Raw genomic sequence first — 17807 nt, forward strand, 5'->3', positions numbered from 1 at the left:
ATGGAACAGGTGTTTCTGGAAGGCCCCAGCAAGATGACCTGAGCTGGCATGCTCTCACTTCCTGCCTGGGAGACACAGGCTTCCTCCCTCTGCCTGCTGGTTCGGGTCCCCTGTACCTACCTTTCCTCCAGTTAGATGCCCATTAGGCCTCTGGGGCAGGAGCCGGCACCGGACGTCCTGCCAGTTTTTAGGCTGGCCCTGGTGGACCTGGGGAAAGGTGCTGGCACAGTCTGTAGCCAGGTACTGGTACACCCTCCAGGTCTTGCCAAAGTCAGAAGAGCGTTCAATCAGCATGCCAGCTGGCATGAGACCCTGGAGAGACATGGGGCGGGGATGTGGAGGGGGGTTGAGTGGCTGAGGGAAAGGGGCACCGGGAGTCTCCCATGGGGGGCACAATTACAGAAGCAGACTCCCACAATGAGGAGGGAGAAGTGAGCCAGCAGCAGCAAGGACTGTGGAAAACGACAGAGATGCGTGATGAGTCCTGTGCTGTAAAACAGTAGCCAGAGCCCCCACGTCCTGTGCCCCGAGCCCGGCGCCCCAGCCCCAAGCGATGAGTTCTGCTCCACTGCACCCTGCCGTGGTGCCCAGCCTCTCCATGGGCCCCAGAGCAACCAAGTGAGCTGGGCCCGGAAGCCAAAACACCCCCTTCTTCTGTTACATGCTTCATCTTGGGTGTCTTGTCACAGTGACAGAGCGACAGCCAACATGCCCACCCTTCTCAAATAAACTCTAACTGGCCTGGTGTGCGAAGGTCCTGTGCTCCCTGCTTGGCCCTCGCCCGACCTCCACCTCGTCTTCTGTGGGAAGTCTACCTGCCACTGATGGATGGGGACTTTTACACTTATCTAACTCGCATCCTTCTGCCCAGCCCGTGTAGTGTTTCCTAGCCCAGCGCCCTGCTCCCTCAGAAACAGCACCCCCATTGTTTATTTGTCAGTTTCCAGCTTTCTAGGCAGGGTTTCTCAGCTCACAGATCCTGTTTGTGGGGGGTGGTACGAAGGTGCCATCAGGCTGCCCTGTGAAGTGCAGGGTCACTCACCAGCATGCTGACCTCAGTCATTGGTACCCACAGATGTGACAACCAAGACATGTCTCCAGAGACTGCCATATGTCCCCAGTGCCCTGAGCTGCCGCCGTGCCCCCCCCCAACCCCCACACACTTTGCCTGCTTGTCCCTGGCTTCTTCCAGGGCCAAGTGCACACTGTTGGGTGAGAGGTGACTTGTGGCCTTCGCACAACCACAGGCATTCACCCTCCACACCCCTGTGGCTCCTCTCTCCCTCTTGCCTGTTACAGGCTTTCTTGCTCCTTGCCCTTAGCTTTGAAGCTTTGAAAGAGCCTTCACCTAGAACGAGCACTGCCCTGCGCCTGGCTGTGAGGTGATTCTCCGACAGCCCTACCCCAAGGCCAGCCAAGCCAGATGCCCCTCCCAGAATCCCACTGCCCGCCTCCCGAGCTCGCTCACTCACTCCCTCGGTCTTCTCTGATATACTTAGTATAAGCAGCGTCCTTGTGGCTTCACTTTACAGGTCTTTCTATCCCTCACACCTGATGCCAATTCTACCATACGTCAGTATTTGCTATGTGTGTGGCCAAACCTGACACATGGATGGGAGACAGCAGAGAAGCAGAAGCATTTAACCATATCCGAGTTAGCGCTGCCTTTCAAAACTGTCACCTTGCAAGGCTGGGCATTTGCTCAAACACTGCTGGCGTTTCTCAAAATACCCTGACCTTTTGTAGGGCAGGGCTCTCAGAGCCAACTTCCTCAGCCAGATAAGAAACTGGGTCCTGTTAGATTCTGCCTCAGTCTCCTCTCAATGCTGGAAAGTCACAGATTTTCCTGATTGTCTCATCTTACTAAGAACTTTATCTTTTTTTTTTTCATTTGACTGATTCTGTAGAAAAAAATAAAATTAAATCCTCTCTGAAAAAAGCACGTGACCTGTCACAAATGGGCGTAACTCCTGCCTCTCAAAGGAGTGCCTCAGAGGAGAGTCTAACACAGGAGGAAGGGTTCGAGAGGCCGCAGCAGCGCTGACGGGATGGTCTGTTCTCCACGAGGTGTCCCGCCCCGAGCCCTTCCTGTGGGTAGGGAGGTTCTTGGCTGCTGGTTAAACTTGACCTCATCTTCAAAGTTGTTAAAGTAGAGTACACAGCAGGGGTCAGGAAGGTGGCAGAGCTGTGCTTGCCATGTGAGCTTGAGGACCTGGCCTCAGGTCCCCAGCCCAGGCTTTCTCTCCATCACTAAGTGATCTGGCCCACTCCACTGCATACTCTCTGCAGCGATGTCCAGCCTTGGCTCGGTCAATGCAGCAGCCGCTACAGACTGAGACCTCTGACATCCTAAGCCACAATAAATCCTGTCTCTACAAACAGGCTTTTCAGAGGATTTTGGTCACAGCAGTAAAGCCTGACTCAGTTGTTCACCACATAGGTACTTATATTCCTGGTATGCTCTACGGATTTCTGTATGTTTATGAATATGTACTGTGTATGCACATGTGTTGGGGGTTCACATGTGAGCAAATAGGGGCTAGAGGTTGTTACTTTCCTCAGTAGCTCTTTGACTTGGTTTTGTTTGTTTGTTGTTTGTTTTTTGTTTTTAAGACAGGCATTATTATGGGACCCAGATCTTGCTGATTCAGCTACAACTGCTGGCCAATTAGCCCCAGGGATCCACCGGCTCCTGCCCTGCTTCCCTCAGTGCTGGGATCATAGGCTACACCCAGAGCAGTGGAGTACAGCTGATCACTCAATGGCGGAGAGAAAGCCAAGGCGCGGGGAGGCGGGAGAAGCAGAGGAAGGGCAGCCCCCAGCGACTGGCTTCTTCCAACCACATGGCCTTGGAACAATGCCACAGAGCATCAGTCAGTCAACGCATTGATACACTGGCTACATCAGAGGCTTCATGATCCAGGTACCACTTGATGACTAGGTCTACCCAGTGTGGACCAAGCCATCCACACATGAGCTATTTCAGGGACAATTTCATATCCAAATCATAAAAAAGCAACGAAGCCCAGTGGAGCTGGGATGTGCCAGAGTAGAGTTGATTGGACAGGTTGAAGATGTTGGCTGCAGAGAGGACCAGTGTCTGCAACTACAGCATAGTCAGGAGAGGGGGCTGGGAAGGAGGCCTCTTCCCTGATGGCCAGACACCACCTATACAGTCTATAAGGTAAGATCATAGTGAGTGTCTCTACTCTAAAAGAGGACCCCCGGCATATGATGCCATCCTCCCTGCCCAGGTCCCTTCCTGAGGTCCCTAAGAGCAAACCTTAAAGTCCATCATGATGTCATGAAGCTGCATCCTCTTGTCCAGGTCCAGCTGCAGAGACACAGGGCTCACATCTGGAAAGCAAGAAACAGAAGTTTTGGGCAGGATGATCCTTCCCCCACACCCCGAAAGAGAGCCTTGACAGCATGAGCTCCGGCCAGCCAGAACATCTCTAACCTTAACTCTGAGCAACCTCTGGGAAAGTAGTGGACCAGTCATGTTATACTGGTCAAGCCTGTCCTTGTCAGATGGTAAAGGCCCACCAGAGGGTCCCACCTTGTCTGTCACAAACAGATTTGTTCCCAAGTCCTTCCACATACCCACCCACAGAGACAAGGGCAAAGCCAAACAGGTGCGATGCCCTCCCAGCACGCCTCCTCACTGTAAGCAAACCCTTTTGCCCATAGCATCCAAGAGACCACCCCCCACCCAGAGCAAAGCTAGAAGGTTCTGCCTGCCTACCTCCCACACCCTTTGCTACAGAAACCCAAATCATCTGGAAGACCTCCATACGCCTCAGACTGTGAAGCCTCCAGAAGCTCAGGCTCCTACGTGTGGCAGGGGCTCACCATTCTGTGACTGCCACCAGCGTGTGGGGCCCGAAGATGATGCAACATTCTCCACCCGGTGACTGTTGTAATTGTGAGGCAGCCTCGAGTCACACTTGCAGCACTTCATCTGCCACTGTGGGGAAGGGAGACGGTGGCAGGGCTCAGGGTGGGTCCTTGTGGGGCTCTCTCCTAAGATCCCAGCACACGACCTCATCTGAAACCCCACCGTTGAGGGACCTGCCCGTGTCAGTAACACACTGAGAAAGATGAATTTCAGGGCTACTGGTCATCTCTTAGTTTAATTCTGTGGCCTTAAAGCAGAGTAGATCAGTGTTGGGGTCGGGGAAGGGGTACACAGTGGTGGAAAAGAATCTTGGCCCGTGCTGTTGCCTCAAAGAGAGCCGGCAGCGGTGTGATGTGGGCAGCAATAAGACAGGAGGAGGAGGCCACGTTGACTTGGCACCTACTGCATTAGGAAACAAAGAGAACAAGGAAACTGGAGGGTCTGCTGCTCGCTCCATTGTTCCACTTCCCAGGCTATCTTTTTCCTCAGTAAATCGAGTGAGGAATGACTCAGAGCCACTCCGCGGTATTTGCTGAGCATGCCTCGTGTGCCAGGCATAGCGCTGGGCTCCAGCGGACAGTTTCCTCTCTAGGAGCCCATATTTGGTCAACACTTCCCAGTGCCAGGATGCCTTGTCTACAGGAGAGAAGCCAGCTGTCTTGGTTCCCTTTCCTGTTGCTGTAATAAAATCTCTGACCAAATCAACCTAACAGAGAAAGGCTTTATTCAAGACGTGCTCTGTCCTTGTCAGAGTTCCTCTGACCATCACCGCTGCCTCTACTACCTCAGACGGTTTTAAGCCGTCTGTCACAGAGACCGATTCCCAATGCCCAGTGCTCCAAGCACCCACCCACTGCAACTAAAAAAGGGGGAGACAAGGGTGGTCCTCCCCCCAACACCCTCTCCCCAGCCTCAGTGAGCCCTTATGCCAATAGAGAGAAACAGACCGCCATACTGGGAAGTCAAGGCTGCAGGAGCGTGAGGCAGCTGTTCATGTCACATCCACAGTCAAAGAGCGAGAGTGAACGCATGCTGCTGCTCAGGGCACGCTCGCCCAGGATCCCAGCCAGACCCACAGTTGACACAATCATAGTAATCCTACACAGGCATGCCCAAAATGATGGACTAACCTTCACAATCGCCTGGCAAACAGTACCACACCTTCCATGGCCTGCATCTCTTTCTGAGTGGACATGGAACTGAACCATGGAGCTACATGGACAGGCTACGTGTCAAAGCAGGATAACAGAAGACTGAAGGTGACTAGAGAGGTGGTTTGTCTCTGAGGCTGTAGCTCTGAGCATCTGTGCAATGCATACCGCTGCCACAGGCACAGCGTGGGCTTGCCATCTTCCTCAGGCTCCACACACAAAATCTGCTCTCCCTGAGAGCCATAACCCCAAACCCTGCCCAAGAGCGCAGCCCAGGTGGCTGAACGTTCACTCACAAGCCCAAGTGAGGCTTGGGCAAGACCACTGGGCTCTGCTGGCTCTCCACATACTCCAGGCCTCTTCTTTCCCCCAATCCTTTCTCATCCACAGTCCTCCAGCTATGTGCAAAGAAGACCACATGCTGCCTGGGCTAGCGTCATGTGCATGGGGACCTCTGCTCAGATATATTCTGTGACCATGCTGGACCTGTGGTGAGCTGTGGACAGTCCTTGACCAACATCACAGCACTGGGAGAACCGATTGTGCCCTGTTCTCAGGGCCTCCGCTCTCCTCCAAACTTCTCAGTTCTTAGTCCTGGTCAGAGAAGGAACAGCACTGTCACCCACCCTTCCTTATCACACCCAGAAGTGTCTCAGTAGGCACCGGCATCTGTGTCCCACCTAGACTGTGCCCACCACCAGCTGGTTTCCATCCTGGCCACGCCCACCCTCCCTGCCGGGTTTTTCTTCCACACATCTCCGCTTGCCACACTGTGTGCTGCCTGTCAATTGCTGTTGACTGCCTATCTTCCCTTTCTACAGTGTACTCTCCATGAGGACAAGGGCCGGCCTTCCTTCTCCGCTGCCTCCCAGCATGGAGAAAGCGCCTGGCACGCCGCTGGCCCCAGCTAAGTACTTGGTGAATAAATGAATGAGTGAGCAATGATTGGCGATGCTCACCACGTGCTCACCATCATCCACGTGATCAATAGCCATTTCTTCCCTGAACTCCAGCATGTTTGAAAGGAGTTGGGAGGGAGGGAGGGAGGGAGGGAAGGAGGGGAGGAGGGAGGCAGGAATGGAGTATTAAGGTTAAGCTGCATGCCTATGCTACAAGCTGCTCAGGAAGCTGAGGCAAGAGGACAGCTTAAACTCAAGCTTGGTTTCAGGCTGGACAACGTAACGAGGCCTGTCTCTTAAGAAAATAAAATATCAAGTGATGAGCCCCAGCCAGGTAACAAGAACTGTATTAGATAATTTCAATACAGGAACCTATTTAAGGGCATGGGTGGCAGGACGGTTGCCTAGGTTACGCAAAGCTCTTTGTCTGATCCTTAATACAGCATAAAACTGAGCAAGCTGGTACATGCTTGCAATGTTAGCCCTGAGGAGGTGGAGGCAGGAGGATTAGAAGTTCAAAGTTATCTTTAGGTGCACAGTGAGTTCAATACCAGCCTGGGCTAAATGATACCTTGATACCTTGTATCAAAAACAACAACAACAACAAAAACCTTTTCACAGCAGCTCTTTGAGGTAAGCAATATTTCTCTCCTACTTCCCCCAAGGGAGCTACTGAGTAACAGACCTCACCAGGAGCATGGGAAAGCCGGCCATTTCTGTTTCATCCACAGAGTGCTAAGCAGGACCTGAGCTGAGCCTAAAGCTGACCTTGGTGGAGCCCGCAGCACAGAGAGCACTTTGGGAAGGCGAGAGCAGGGAAGCCCTCTGGACCCTACTTGGTCCTTGGCAGGGAGTGTGTCTTTCCCCCACACTCTGCCCCGCCCCACGGGCATATTTTCCACTCCGTTCTGTCTGTGCTCAGCACATGTCCGGAGGAGAGACAGATGCCTTCTGGCAGATGCTCTCACTGGAGTGAGCACCCCAGTCTCTGCTGGGAGCTGGGCCCAGCCCTGTGCGACCAGGGCAGCACTCCACACAAGGCTCTTTCTTTCTTAGCCCAGGACATTGCACAAGGAGCCAGAGGTGGTGGAAATGGTCTTGGTACTCCCAAATGACAGGATATTATGTAACTGTTAAAAAGAGTTTAGAGAAACTGTTTAATTGCATGGGGGAAGGGATTACATTATAATGTCTTGTGGATTAAAGGTAAGCTTAAACTTGCATATACAATATGATCTCAAATACATATTTTTTAAGGATCAGACTACATTGGGAAGGAAATATACAGGAGGAAAACCACATTAAACTGCTGATATTCACCTGCTTTAGCCTATAACTATGCTAGCTACATGTTGTTCAATCTAATATCTCTATAACAGGATTTTAGGTGACTTTTCCCCTTTTAGTTATTTTTGATGTGTTTAAACCTTCATATATTGAATATTAATTGACTTTTATATGTAGGAATATAGACAGGATTATAGAATAAACTATGTTAAATACGCCCAATGTCAGTGTGGGCTTATTGCTCTGAGCCGCCTTCAGCCACAGAGACCGCATGGTGCCTTGGGCCACCACCCTTCCGCGTGCACAGGTGCTGATGAGGGATCAGATGGCTTCGCGGCCTCAGACACTGTGTGCTTCATGTCTGGAAACACAGCTGAAGAGGGAGCTGGCTTTGCCCTCAAAGGGAAGCCGAGCCCCAGCGTCAGGCAGGTATTTTAAGTAGCTCTGCTGTCAGCTCGCCAGCGGAATGGGCCCAAAACAGAACAGCTTCAATAGAAGCTCAGCCGGAGAGAAGTGAGTTCTTTCCCGCTGGGCCTCAGTTTCCCTCTGTATAGAGCACGTGTATGTGTGTTAGCACACGTGAGACTCTTCTCTCAGGCCCTCTGTGCCCCTTTCTCTGCAGCAATGGCTGCTCTCAGCAGCTGCTGCCCCCCCCCGGTAGGGTCACGTAGCCAGTGTGCTCCCCGCATGCTATCCGAGTGATGCCGCATACTTATCGGTCCAGGCCTCCAGCCAGTTTGGCTCCTGCTTTCTGTCCAGCTGGAGAGGCTGGGCTTTCTGCTAGAGCCTTCTAGAATCTCAGCAATCTGGCTTAAAGACAACCCCTTGCAGAGAGATAAAGTAGGGCAGAGGAATGAACAGGAGCCTACGGGGCCTGAATCACGGTGGGAAAGAGGGAGCATGCACAGGAAGGCTCTGAAGAACAGGAGGAGAGCTTAGGAAAGCAGGCTCTGGTTAGTCATTCCCTCAGGGATGATGGGGGGGGGGGGCATCTGTGTCCGTGTCAGCTACAGCCAGGGTCATGGCCACTAGCCAGGGCCCAAAGAGGAAGCCAGCACAAAATAAAGCAGAGCAAAAAGTCCTGCTGTCATTGAGGGAAAAAATATATATTTGTACAAAATTTTAAAAAGAAAGAGAGGTAAAGAAAACACATGTCTCCCAGCTGGGCGGTGGTGGCGCATGCCTTTAATCCCAGCACTCGGGAGGCAGAGGCAGGTGGATTGCGTTGAGTTCGAGGCCAGCCTGGTCTACAAAGCGAGTCCAGGAGAGCCAAGGCTAACACAGAAAGACCCTGTCTCGAAAAAACAAAAATAAATAAATAAATATAAAAGAAAACACATGTCTCCCATGCCACCTTCCTCCTTGGTCAAGCGCAGGGTGGATGTGGTAACAAGTTGTCCTTGACCTAACATAGGCTACATCTCCCTGGACCAGAGTCACCATCCCAGAACCACAGAACCATGGCTCCAGCAGGACAAAGGAGTTAAGAGGGGAAGAAGCTATGACCAGAGGTCTGCTGGGAAACCAAGCTCCAGCTGTGGGCGAGCAGAGAGGGCAGCCTGCAGCCCTTCCTCCGTGTGGGCCCTATCAGCGCCCAGGGGGTCTCCCTGCAACTATTGAAGGTCAAATTCAGAGTCTGCAGCAGACAGCGGGCAGGAAGAGGCCCCAGGGCGTCCAGCCGTCTTCAACTTCATCTCCTTCCTGGTTTAGAGCAAACTGTTTAGACAGCTCTATCGCTGTCTAACCTAAATTGAGAAAAGCAATTTTCCAAAGCTGATTATAGAGCTCGGGGTCACCACACACCCCAAAATTAGGTTACACCACAGCTGCTCTCGTGAGCACTCCAGGCACACCCTCGGCTCACCTCTCCAAGACCTCTGAGGCTGGTACACTGCACTTTCTGTAGTGGGTCACCCCAGCCTACTGGTCAGGAGAGCTGGAGGGATGAACCAGGGATGCATGTCCAAGGCCCCTGACTCCGTCCGTACTGCCCGGTGCCACTCTGACTAAAGGCATACGGAGATCACGTGGCCACCACTACGCTTGGCAGAGACTAAGTAGATTTTCCAAGACACTGCTCTCCTCTGCTCCTCACCTCAAAACGGACAGATCCCCTGAGAAACAGATGCCATCCTAGTGTGGGGAGTCACTTCTACCCATGACCATGACTGCCTACGTCCATGCTGTGTCCCCAGAGGACCTACCTGGCAAAGACCTGCCAGACGCTGCTCGAGGCGCGGTATGAGGTGAGTTACTAGAAATCTCATACCTGTGTTATAGATTCTAAAGATGATTAAAACTTGCCAACTGTGGGGAGTTAGAGTTGTACAGATTCTGAGGCTGTCTTCAGTCTTCCTCATCCACCTGTGTATTGTGCGCACCGCCCACTGCCTGTCAGGTAAGACCTCGTGAATTTATAAACGCAGCAGTCCACCAGCTTCCACCGGCCCTGAAGCTGAAGCGGGCAGCATCCGAAGCCTGCAACGGAGCCCAGCCCTCTGCTGTAAGCGGCCCACCCAGTGCCCCACCAACGTGTTTGGTAAATACAGTGTTTGTTGTGTAAACTCTCCGGTGTGACCACTTCCACAGTGTAACTGCCACTTGGAATGACTTGAGTCTGTGTGCCTGGACCACAGCAACTCATACATGACCCAGAATAAAATCTCTGTGGTTCCCTTCGAAGCAAGAGCCATGTTTTGTGTTAATAAAGGCCAGAAGCCTAGGAATGGTGGGATGGGAAGTCAGGCCGGAGTAGTACGGTTGTCCAAATGCATCCCCGGGCCTCGCCTCCTCTTTCCTCCTCTCCTCTTCCCTTTTAGCCCCACAAGCCCCCTCTCCTTGCTCATAATAGCCATGACCTCGCAGCCTCATGCTGCAGGTCCCCGGCCCAGGTCTTGCTTCCCTCTCACAGTAGCTACCCTACTCTGACAATTCCTTTCTTCTTCTTCCATCTTTTCAATGGTGACACCTCTTACTCTCTTGGGACCCTTTGCCAAAGTTCAGCCATGTCTCTGATATACCAACCTGTGCTAAGGTCTGAATGGCTGTCCTGTGTGTGCATGCGTATATGCATGTCGAGTGTGTGCACATGTATGTGTGTGTGTGTGTGTGTGTGTGTGTGTGTGTGTGTATGTGTGTGCATCTGATAGTTAATCTTCATTGTCAGCTTTACTGTTGTGGAATCACCTAGGAAACTCACCTCCGGGTGTGTCTATACGGATGTTTCCTGGTAAGTTTAACTGAAGGAGGAAGACCTACCCTGAGCACAGGTGACAGCATCCCATAGTCTAGCTTTCAAAACTGAATAGAAAAGCAAGAGCAAGCTGAGTAGCAGAATTTGCCTCTCGGCTTACCGACGGTGGATGCAATGTGACCTCACACCTTGCTACTACGACCTCCCCGACAACGATGCACTCTGCGTTCAAACTGTAGGCGGACAAACCCTAGAGATGCTTTTTCAAAGATACCTTGCCACAGCCATAAGAGTCACACGTAGGGCAACGTGTGTGTCAGTGTTGTGATTTGATTGAGAAATATCCCCCACGAGCTCACAGATTTAAACCACTCAGCATCCCATCAGATGTGCAGCCTGAGGTTACAGAACCTGAGGAGCTGGCCCCTGGCTGGAGGAAGTATGTCACTGGGGAACAGGCTTTGAGGTCATGCCCTTTCCTCATCTCCTACTCTCGCTTTCTGCTTCCTGTATATGGACAACATGTGACCTCTTGGCCTCTTGCTCCCACGCCATGCCTTCCTTGTCTTTACTGACTCTTCCTCTGGACAGAAGCTAAAATAAACTCTTCCTTCTTAAGTTTTTTGGGTCATTATATTTTATCACAGTAACAGAAAAGCAACTAGTACAGTGAGTGTACACACACACACACACACACACACACACACACACATGCATACATGCACACATGCACTCAGGCACATGTATACACACACACACACACACACACACACACACACACATGCACAACCTCTGCCTACACACTAACCTTCCTAACGGTCACAAAAGCAGACCATTCCAAACAAAGACAGGCAGGGGCCAGTGTGGGTGCAGGAGGGCATGTGGGTGCTCGTGTACTTATGTGCTGAGGAGGAAGAGACCTCCAACTGGCTGCAGCTCTCTTCTTTGCAAGAGATTAAAATGGCAGCTATTTGGTTCACACAGGTAATTAACCTGGGGAATGTGCTGTGCAAAACTGTCATTAAGACAACAGATGATTAAGTTTCCCTTGGAAAGGGAGGGGCTGGGGGTAAGTAGAGCATTTGAGAAACAGCAGACACATGCTGTCAACATTGTTATAAGCAGGAGCTAAGGCTGGAAACATCCAGACAAAACCATGGGCTCTGGTTCTCTGCCTTGCAAAGCTCTGCACATAGCCCTTGTACCATGGTCCCAAGAGACCATGCAATCCCCAGAGGGAGCTTCAGACAGAGAGACAGTCAGACACCAGGGCTGAGCAAACAGTAAATTTCTTATGTGAAGAAACGGTGAGCCAGAGAGGAGGCATAGCTTTCCCAAAGCCACAACTCTACCCAGGACCACAGCCTCCAGCAGCACACACACCCCAGATCAGACAGGCAGAGTGACCTGAGGAAACAGAGAAGGCAGACACCAGGTCAGTTGACTCCCCTGTGGGGTGTGAGTGGCCTGATCAGGAAGATGTGCTCAGGACATTTGTGGGTGCAGCTGTTTCTGTGAGCAGAAACAGCCCCAGGAGACAGGAATGAAGGGAAAGAGGGATGAAAGTAAGGAGGGAGTCAGCGTAGGAAATAGTAGGGAGGGGAGGGAGGAAGGGGGTGACCTGCAGGAGTGGGAGACAGTGGGGAGGGGTGGAAGGAAGGGGGTGACCGGCAGGAGCATGGCCACTGTATTCATTTTGGATATTCTGCCATGTAGTCCTAAGAGTCCCATAGGTCTCTCTCTCTCTCTCTCTCTCTCTCTCTCTCTCTCTCTCTCTCTCTCTCTCTCTCTCTCCTTCTCTTATCTGTGGCTCAGGGAGAGTAGAGAGGTACATCAGGGTGGGAGCTGGCACGCATAAGTTTATCCAGGTCTTGAGACTGAGGGATCTGTACAATGAGCACACGCAGAAGACACTGGGCTGGAAGGAAGAAAGCCTGGAACAGACTACCTAGAACCAGGGAACTACAGTGCAGGCTGTTCTGATAGAGTGCAGCCCGCAGGTCATTAATGGGTCGGGAAGGCAGGCCAGCCCAGAAGGGCGAGGTGGGGGTGGGGGTTGCCACTGGGCAAATAGAGCTATGTCCAATGTCCATCGCAAGGGGTGCAACACGTAGCTGAAGTCCGAAGAAGCCAGCGCTGAGGCCCAGAGGACACAGCCAGTCACGGAGGCAGAGTGGGGCTGAGGAAGGAACGTGCAGACAGGCTAAGACCAGCTTGCAAAGGAGTCACTTCGTGAGGCCAGGAACTGGAAGGGACGCTTTGGGAACTGGACAGAGTCCCAGCATGCCTGAAACTCTCTCCCATCCACCCACCCCACCCCGTCCAGCTGAGGAGGGGTGGAGTGAAGTGAGACAGAAGGTCCAAGGTCACAAATCCCTGTGCACTTGCCCTCGTGCTACCTCAGCAGGCCACCACTGTCACCCCTATATGGACAAAAGAGGAGCCTCAACTCCAGGGATGTGCAGATGCAGGAAGAAGGCAGAGAAAGGGTGAAAGGCTAACTGCCCAGTGCCGCCCCCCTCATGGCTTTTCCTTCCTCCTATTTTAGTCCAGCCTTCTCAGAGCCATTGGGAAGAAGCGGGTGCTGTGACAACCACTTGGCATATTTACTCAGTTCTTGGTGTGATGCCTTTCACATAGTGTCCTGGAGAGGGCTCGGGTCGGCCCAGCATGAGACAGAGGGGGCTCTGTGCCTTCAGTGCATCCAACATGGGACTGAGAAGGGGACTCTGCACCTTCAGTGTGTGTGTGTGTGTGTGTGTGTGTGTGCATGCGCGTGTGCGCGCACGAGCGCGTGTGCATGTGCGTGTGCATGCGTGCGTGCGTGCGTGCGTGCGTGTGTGTGTGTGTGTGTGTGTGTGTATGTCTTCATCATTGGAAACTCACAGATTTTGAGAAGGCATAGGAGGGAGGAGAAAACAACGAAGAGGGTGGGAGGTACAGGGGGGACCCTGCAGACCACTCTGTCCCACAGGAGGGACCCTGCAGACCACCCTCTGTCCCACAGGAGGGACCCTGCAGACCACTCTGCCCCACAGGAGGGACCCTGCAGACCACACTCTGTCCCACAGGAGGGACCCTGCAGACCACTCTGCCCCACAGGAGGGACCCTGCAGACCACTCTGCCCCACAGGAGGGACCCTGCAGACCACTCTGCCCCACAGGAGGACCCTGCAGACCACACTCTGTCCCACAGGAGGACCCTGCAGACCACTCTGTCCCACAGGAGGACCCTGCAGACCACACTCTGTCCCACAGGAGGGACCCTGCAGACCACTCTGTCCCACAGGAGGGACCCTGCAGACCACTCTGGGCCCCATGCTGGCTAATGGAAGAATGAGGCCGATTTCTTGCCCAAGGCCGCACTGCAGTTAGCAGGAGACCTGGACCTCCACATCACCCACAAGGTGCCCCGTGCTTTACTTTCCAAAAAGCTACCTGGATTTATTTCTCCCATAGAAAAAGAAAAACAAGCCAAAATGCCTTGGCTTTCACAGCAGAAAATAGTTACTATTTACTCGCCCCCAGGGTTGCCACAGTCTAGACTTCTCTTTTGCAAGCACCCCACTTTGCTCTCAGGGGGCTGCTCAGAAGCAGGGAAGGCCAGCTCCTGGGGGTGCTGGCTGAAAGAGGCAGAGGGCAGAGGAGGGGGAAGTCAGATGTCCAGGCCAAGTGGAGTGGAGGCTCTTCTCACTGGCTGAGAGGGAGGATGTCTTCCACCATGGGGTCCTGATCTCTCCTCACCCCACCCCCCTTCTGAGGCAAGTCAGTCTCAAGAAGAGGGCAGGAGTCTCCCCCCTGAAAATCAGGCCTGGGATTAGTGACACATGATTGGGGGGTGGGGTCTGTGGGTGGGCAGCTGAAGTTTCTCTACTGCCTAGAAAGCTTAACACGGCAGGGCCCCCTGTTGCTTGACCCACAGGGAGTAGTCTGTTGCTCAACCTGTTCAAGCAGGCGTCCCATATCCAAGTGGGTGACATGTGAACAGCACATCCATCTCCACAGTCCCTACCCAGAGCCTTCTGGGGTTAAAAATAGCCACACGAATGCCAGAGGCCAAAAGGACAGTGAGGCAAGAAAGTTTCAAACACCCTCTCAGGTCCTGAGGACAGGGCAGCCTGGCCCGTTAAAAACCCTTGCCCCTTCATCAGGGCCAAAGGCAGTCATCCACTTCCTTCCTCTTTCTTTTTTCCCAGACACTCCTGGCTAGCCTCTCCCTGCCACTCTCTTGCATAAGCCTATTCTGAGGGCATTAAAGTGGCTAAGGACCCCAGCTACTCAGGAGGCTCAGAACAGAGCATTGCGTGTTCAAGGCCAGCCTGGGCAACTCGGGGAGACTCAGCCTTGATATAAAGAGTTAAAGTTAGGCTACGCAAAGCGGCACACACATTTAATGCCAGCACTCGGGAGGCAGAAGCAAGTGACTTCTATGAGTTCAAGGCCAGCCTGGCCTTTATAGTGAGTTGCAGGACGGCTAGAGCAATATAGTGAGGCCCTGTCTCAAAACACAAAACAAAACAAAACAAACAAAAAAACCACAAAAAAACAAACAAACAAAAAAATGAGTTGAAGTAGGGCTAAGAGTGTAGCTCAGTGGAAGAGTGCCTGCCAACTGGTATGAGGTTTAAACCTTGCCACAACAAAATAAAATCCACCAGTCAGGCAACTGGGAGGGAGACAAGGAAAGATAAAGAAGGCAAAAATAGACCTCATCTTGTTAAAGGGAAAGAAAAGGCACCCAAAGTCCTGAAGGAAAGGTCCAGAGGTATTGTGGGAGAATACCACAACCCTTAACAAGGCCAACTGCTGCTTTAAAATACTTTGCAGTAAGTCTAACCAAGGAGCAAAAAGCATGTACAATGCAAACTTCAAACTGGCCTCTCATAGCCATGGATCAGAGGAATTAATACTGGGAGAACAGACTCAACGCAGCCCTCATCAAAATGCTAACGGCACTTGTTACAAAAATAGAAAAATCAACATTAAAGTTCATATGGAAGCACAAAAGACTTTATAGAGCCAAAGCACTCCTGAACAGTAAGAATGTCCTGGAGGCAGCGCCATTCCCGATCTCAGGTTAGGCTACACAGCTGCAGGAACAAACACAGCATAACACGGGTACAAAAACAGATGCGGAGATCAGTGGCCCACAAGATCCACATATAAACCCACAGTCACCTGACTTTTGAAAAATCTGCCAAAAATACACACTAGAGAAAATATTGCATCTTTAGTAAATGGATCTGAGAAGCTGGCCATCCTCATGTGTGAGGATGAGTCCAGAACCCCGTCTCTCACATCTAACAAAAGTCAGTCCCCTGTGAATCAAAGTCCTTGAAACTTAAGGGAAAACACGTGAAGGTGTGGGCACAATCAAGGACCTTCTGAATCGGCCCCCAATTGCTAATGAACTATGGCCAATAATCAAGAAAAAAGACCTTAAGATTTCTGTATAGGGAAGAAAATAGTTAAAGGAAGAGCCAGGCTGCATAGGAGGAGAAAATATTTGCTAGCTAACACATCCAACAGAGAGTTAACATCTATACTATACCAAAGAACTCGACTAAGCAACAAAAATTCAAACAATGATATCAGTAAATTTGCTAATAAACCAAGCAGTTCTCAGAGCTGAGACAGAAATAGCAAATAAACACAAAAAAGACGTTCAGTCCCATTATCCATCAGAGAAATGCAAGTCAGAGATGCCGTCCAGTCACCTCTGTGCCCGAGTGACAGTGGTCGCTAAGACTACAGACAACCTATGCTGTCTAGTGGGGTGCCAGCTCCTCCACTGTAGATAACTTCATTAACTCACTTTATGTATGAATGTAGCTAAGTAGGCTTCCACAGCTGTTGGTTTCCACAGGCCTTTCGTGTTGGCTGTCATCCCCCATCACGTTCCCTCCTTTGCCCCGCCCTCTCATCCATCTCTTTAATCCTCCTGTTTTTGTTTCCTCTCTATTCACCCTTCATTAGGAGGACCCCCCCCCCCAACATCCTTAACTACCTGTCTAAGCTCTGTGGATGATCTAAATGAAACACACATGTCTAAAGCTAACATCCACCTAGAAAGGAAAGCTTGTGGGGTGAGTCCCTCTGGGCCTGGGTTACCGCACTCAGGATGACTGTTTCTAGCTCCACCCACTTACATTCGATTTTTATTCTTCTTAACAGCTGGGGTATATTTCGTTTCGTAAATGTATCACATTTTCAGTATCCACCCATCATTTGATGGGAACCAGGTTGTTTCCGATGCTGGATCTTATGAGTGGAGCACCAGTGAACACGGTGAGTCAGATGCAGAGTCCTTTCTAGACATCATGTGCCCAGCACAGGAATGAGTTACCTCTTTTTGAATTGTTGGCCTAAGGGGGCCCTGTGGACTGCCCCTCAAGTGTTAGGGGCCGTTGCGAATGCTGTTGGTGGCCCTTCACCGCCTGACAAGAAGACCCTATTGGTGAAGATACCACAGATTTATGTCATCAGACAGAGAGAAATAGAGCTGGCGCTCAACCGGAAGCTTCACCCATCCTGGCATTCACAGTTCTCGTTGCAGGATAAAAATGATATGCTCACCCAGCTACAGGCCTGCCTGCAAGATACCCGCCCACCAGTGCACTGGGGCACATTGTTATGGGAGTAACCAGCCACGCTTTCATTTGGTTTAAGGCTCATCCCATGAGAGAGAGCCCAGATGACACCACAAAAGTGACCAAGAGACTTAGGGGGAAACTATTATTCTGCTAAAAAGAAAGAAAAAGCAATAAAATGACTCCTGGTGGCACATAGATCCACGCATAGCTCCCGCCCCACCTCCTTACCAGCTTCCTCCTGAAACAGAAGATAATTAACATAGAGATCCAAAGAGCAGGGAGTAAGGGACTTTGGAGTGTGTGGCCCTGAGGCGGGGCCCTGAGGGGGATGCCCCGTCACACCTTTCTCCTCAAGGCTCCGGAATCTGTGCCGAAGAGGAGCGGAAACACTGCAAGAGCCAGAGTGATGAAGAACTTCAAGCAAATGGCGTTTTCTAGATACAACAAGCTTGATGCACATATGACCTCACAGGGGTCATGCACAGCATGCACATGACATGCACTGGTTGCAGCTGGAGAAAATCCATCCAAGTCACACAAAGACCCGCCCTAACCAGCTGATAGCTGCTGGGAGAGGAAAGTTCACTTGTCTTCAGTGATATAACTTTGGGTATATCAACCAAACTGCAGGGCACATCTTACGCAGAGAATTAACTGAGCAATGCAATCCAACTCTATGTTTTTTGTGCGATTTCATCTCTTCTGTTTAGTTTAGATTTTAGGTTATTCTAAGGAGATAAAGAATATGAGTCTGGAATATGGAGGGGAAATAGGAAGAGAGGCAGG

At 51.5% G+C, this 17807-nt stretch overlaps 1 protein-coding gene across 5 annotated transcripts in view; it reads right to left on the reverse strand.

Annotated features, from left to right (window-relative positions):
- The window catches only part of LAMB3 (laminin subunit beta 3), a 51274-nt gene that overhangs the window by 21037 nt on the left and 12430 nt on the right, over positions 1–17807 (reverse strand). For all 5 annotated transcript variants that reach the window (XM_084790828.1, XM_084790827.1, XM_084790830.1 and 2 more), the window contains 3 exons: positions 3853–3967; positions 3284–3357; positions 121–312 (listed from right to left, as the gene is read on the reverse strand). In XM_084790828.1, the coding sequence (XP_084646954.1) occupies positions 121–312; positions 3284–3357; positions 3853–3967 (381 nt within the window). The remainder of the gene's footprint in view (positions 1–120; positions 313–3283; positions 3358–3852; positions 3968–17807) is intronic.

This window comes from Acomys minous (genome assembly GCF_964271855.1).
Source record: "Acomys minous genome assembly, chromosome: 1".
Lineage (NCBI taxonomy): Eukaryota > Metazoa > Chordata > Mammalia > Rodentia > Muridae > Acomys > Acomys minous.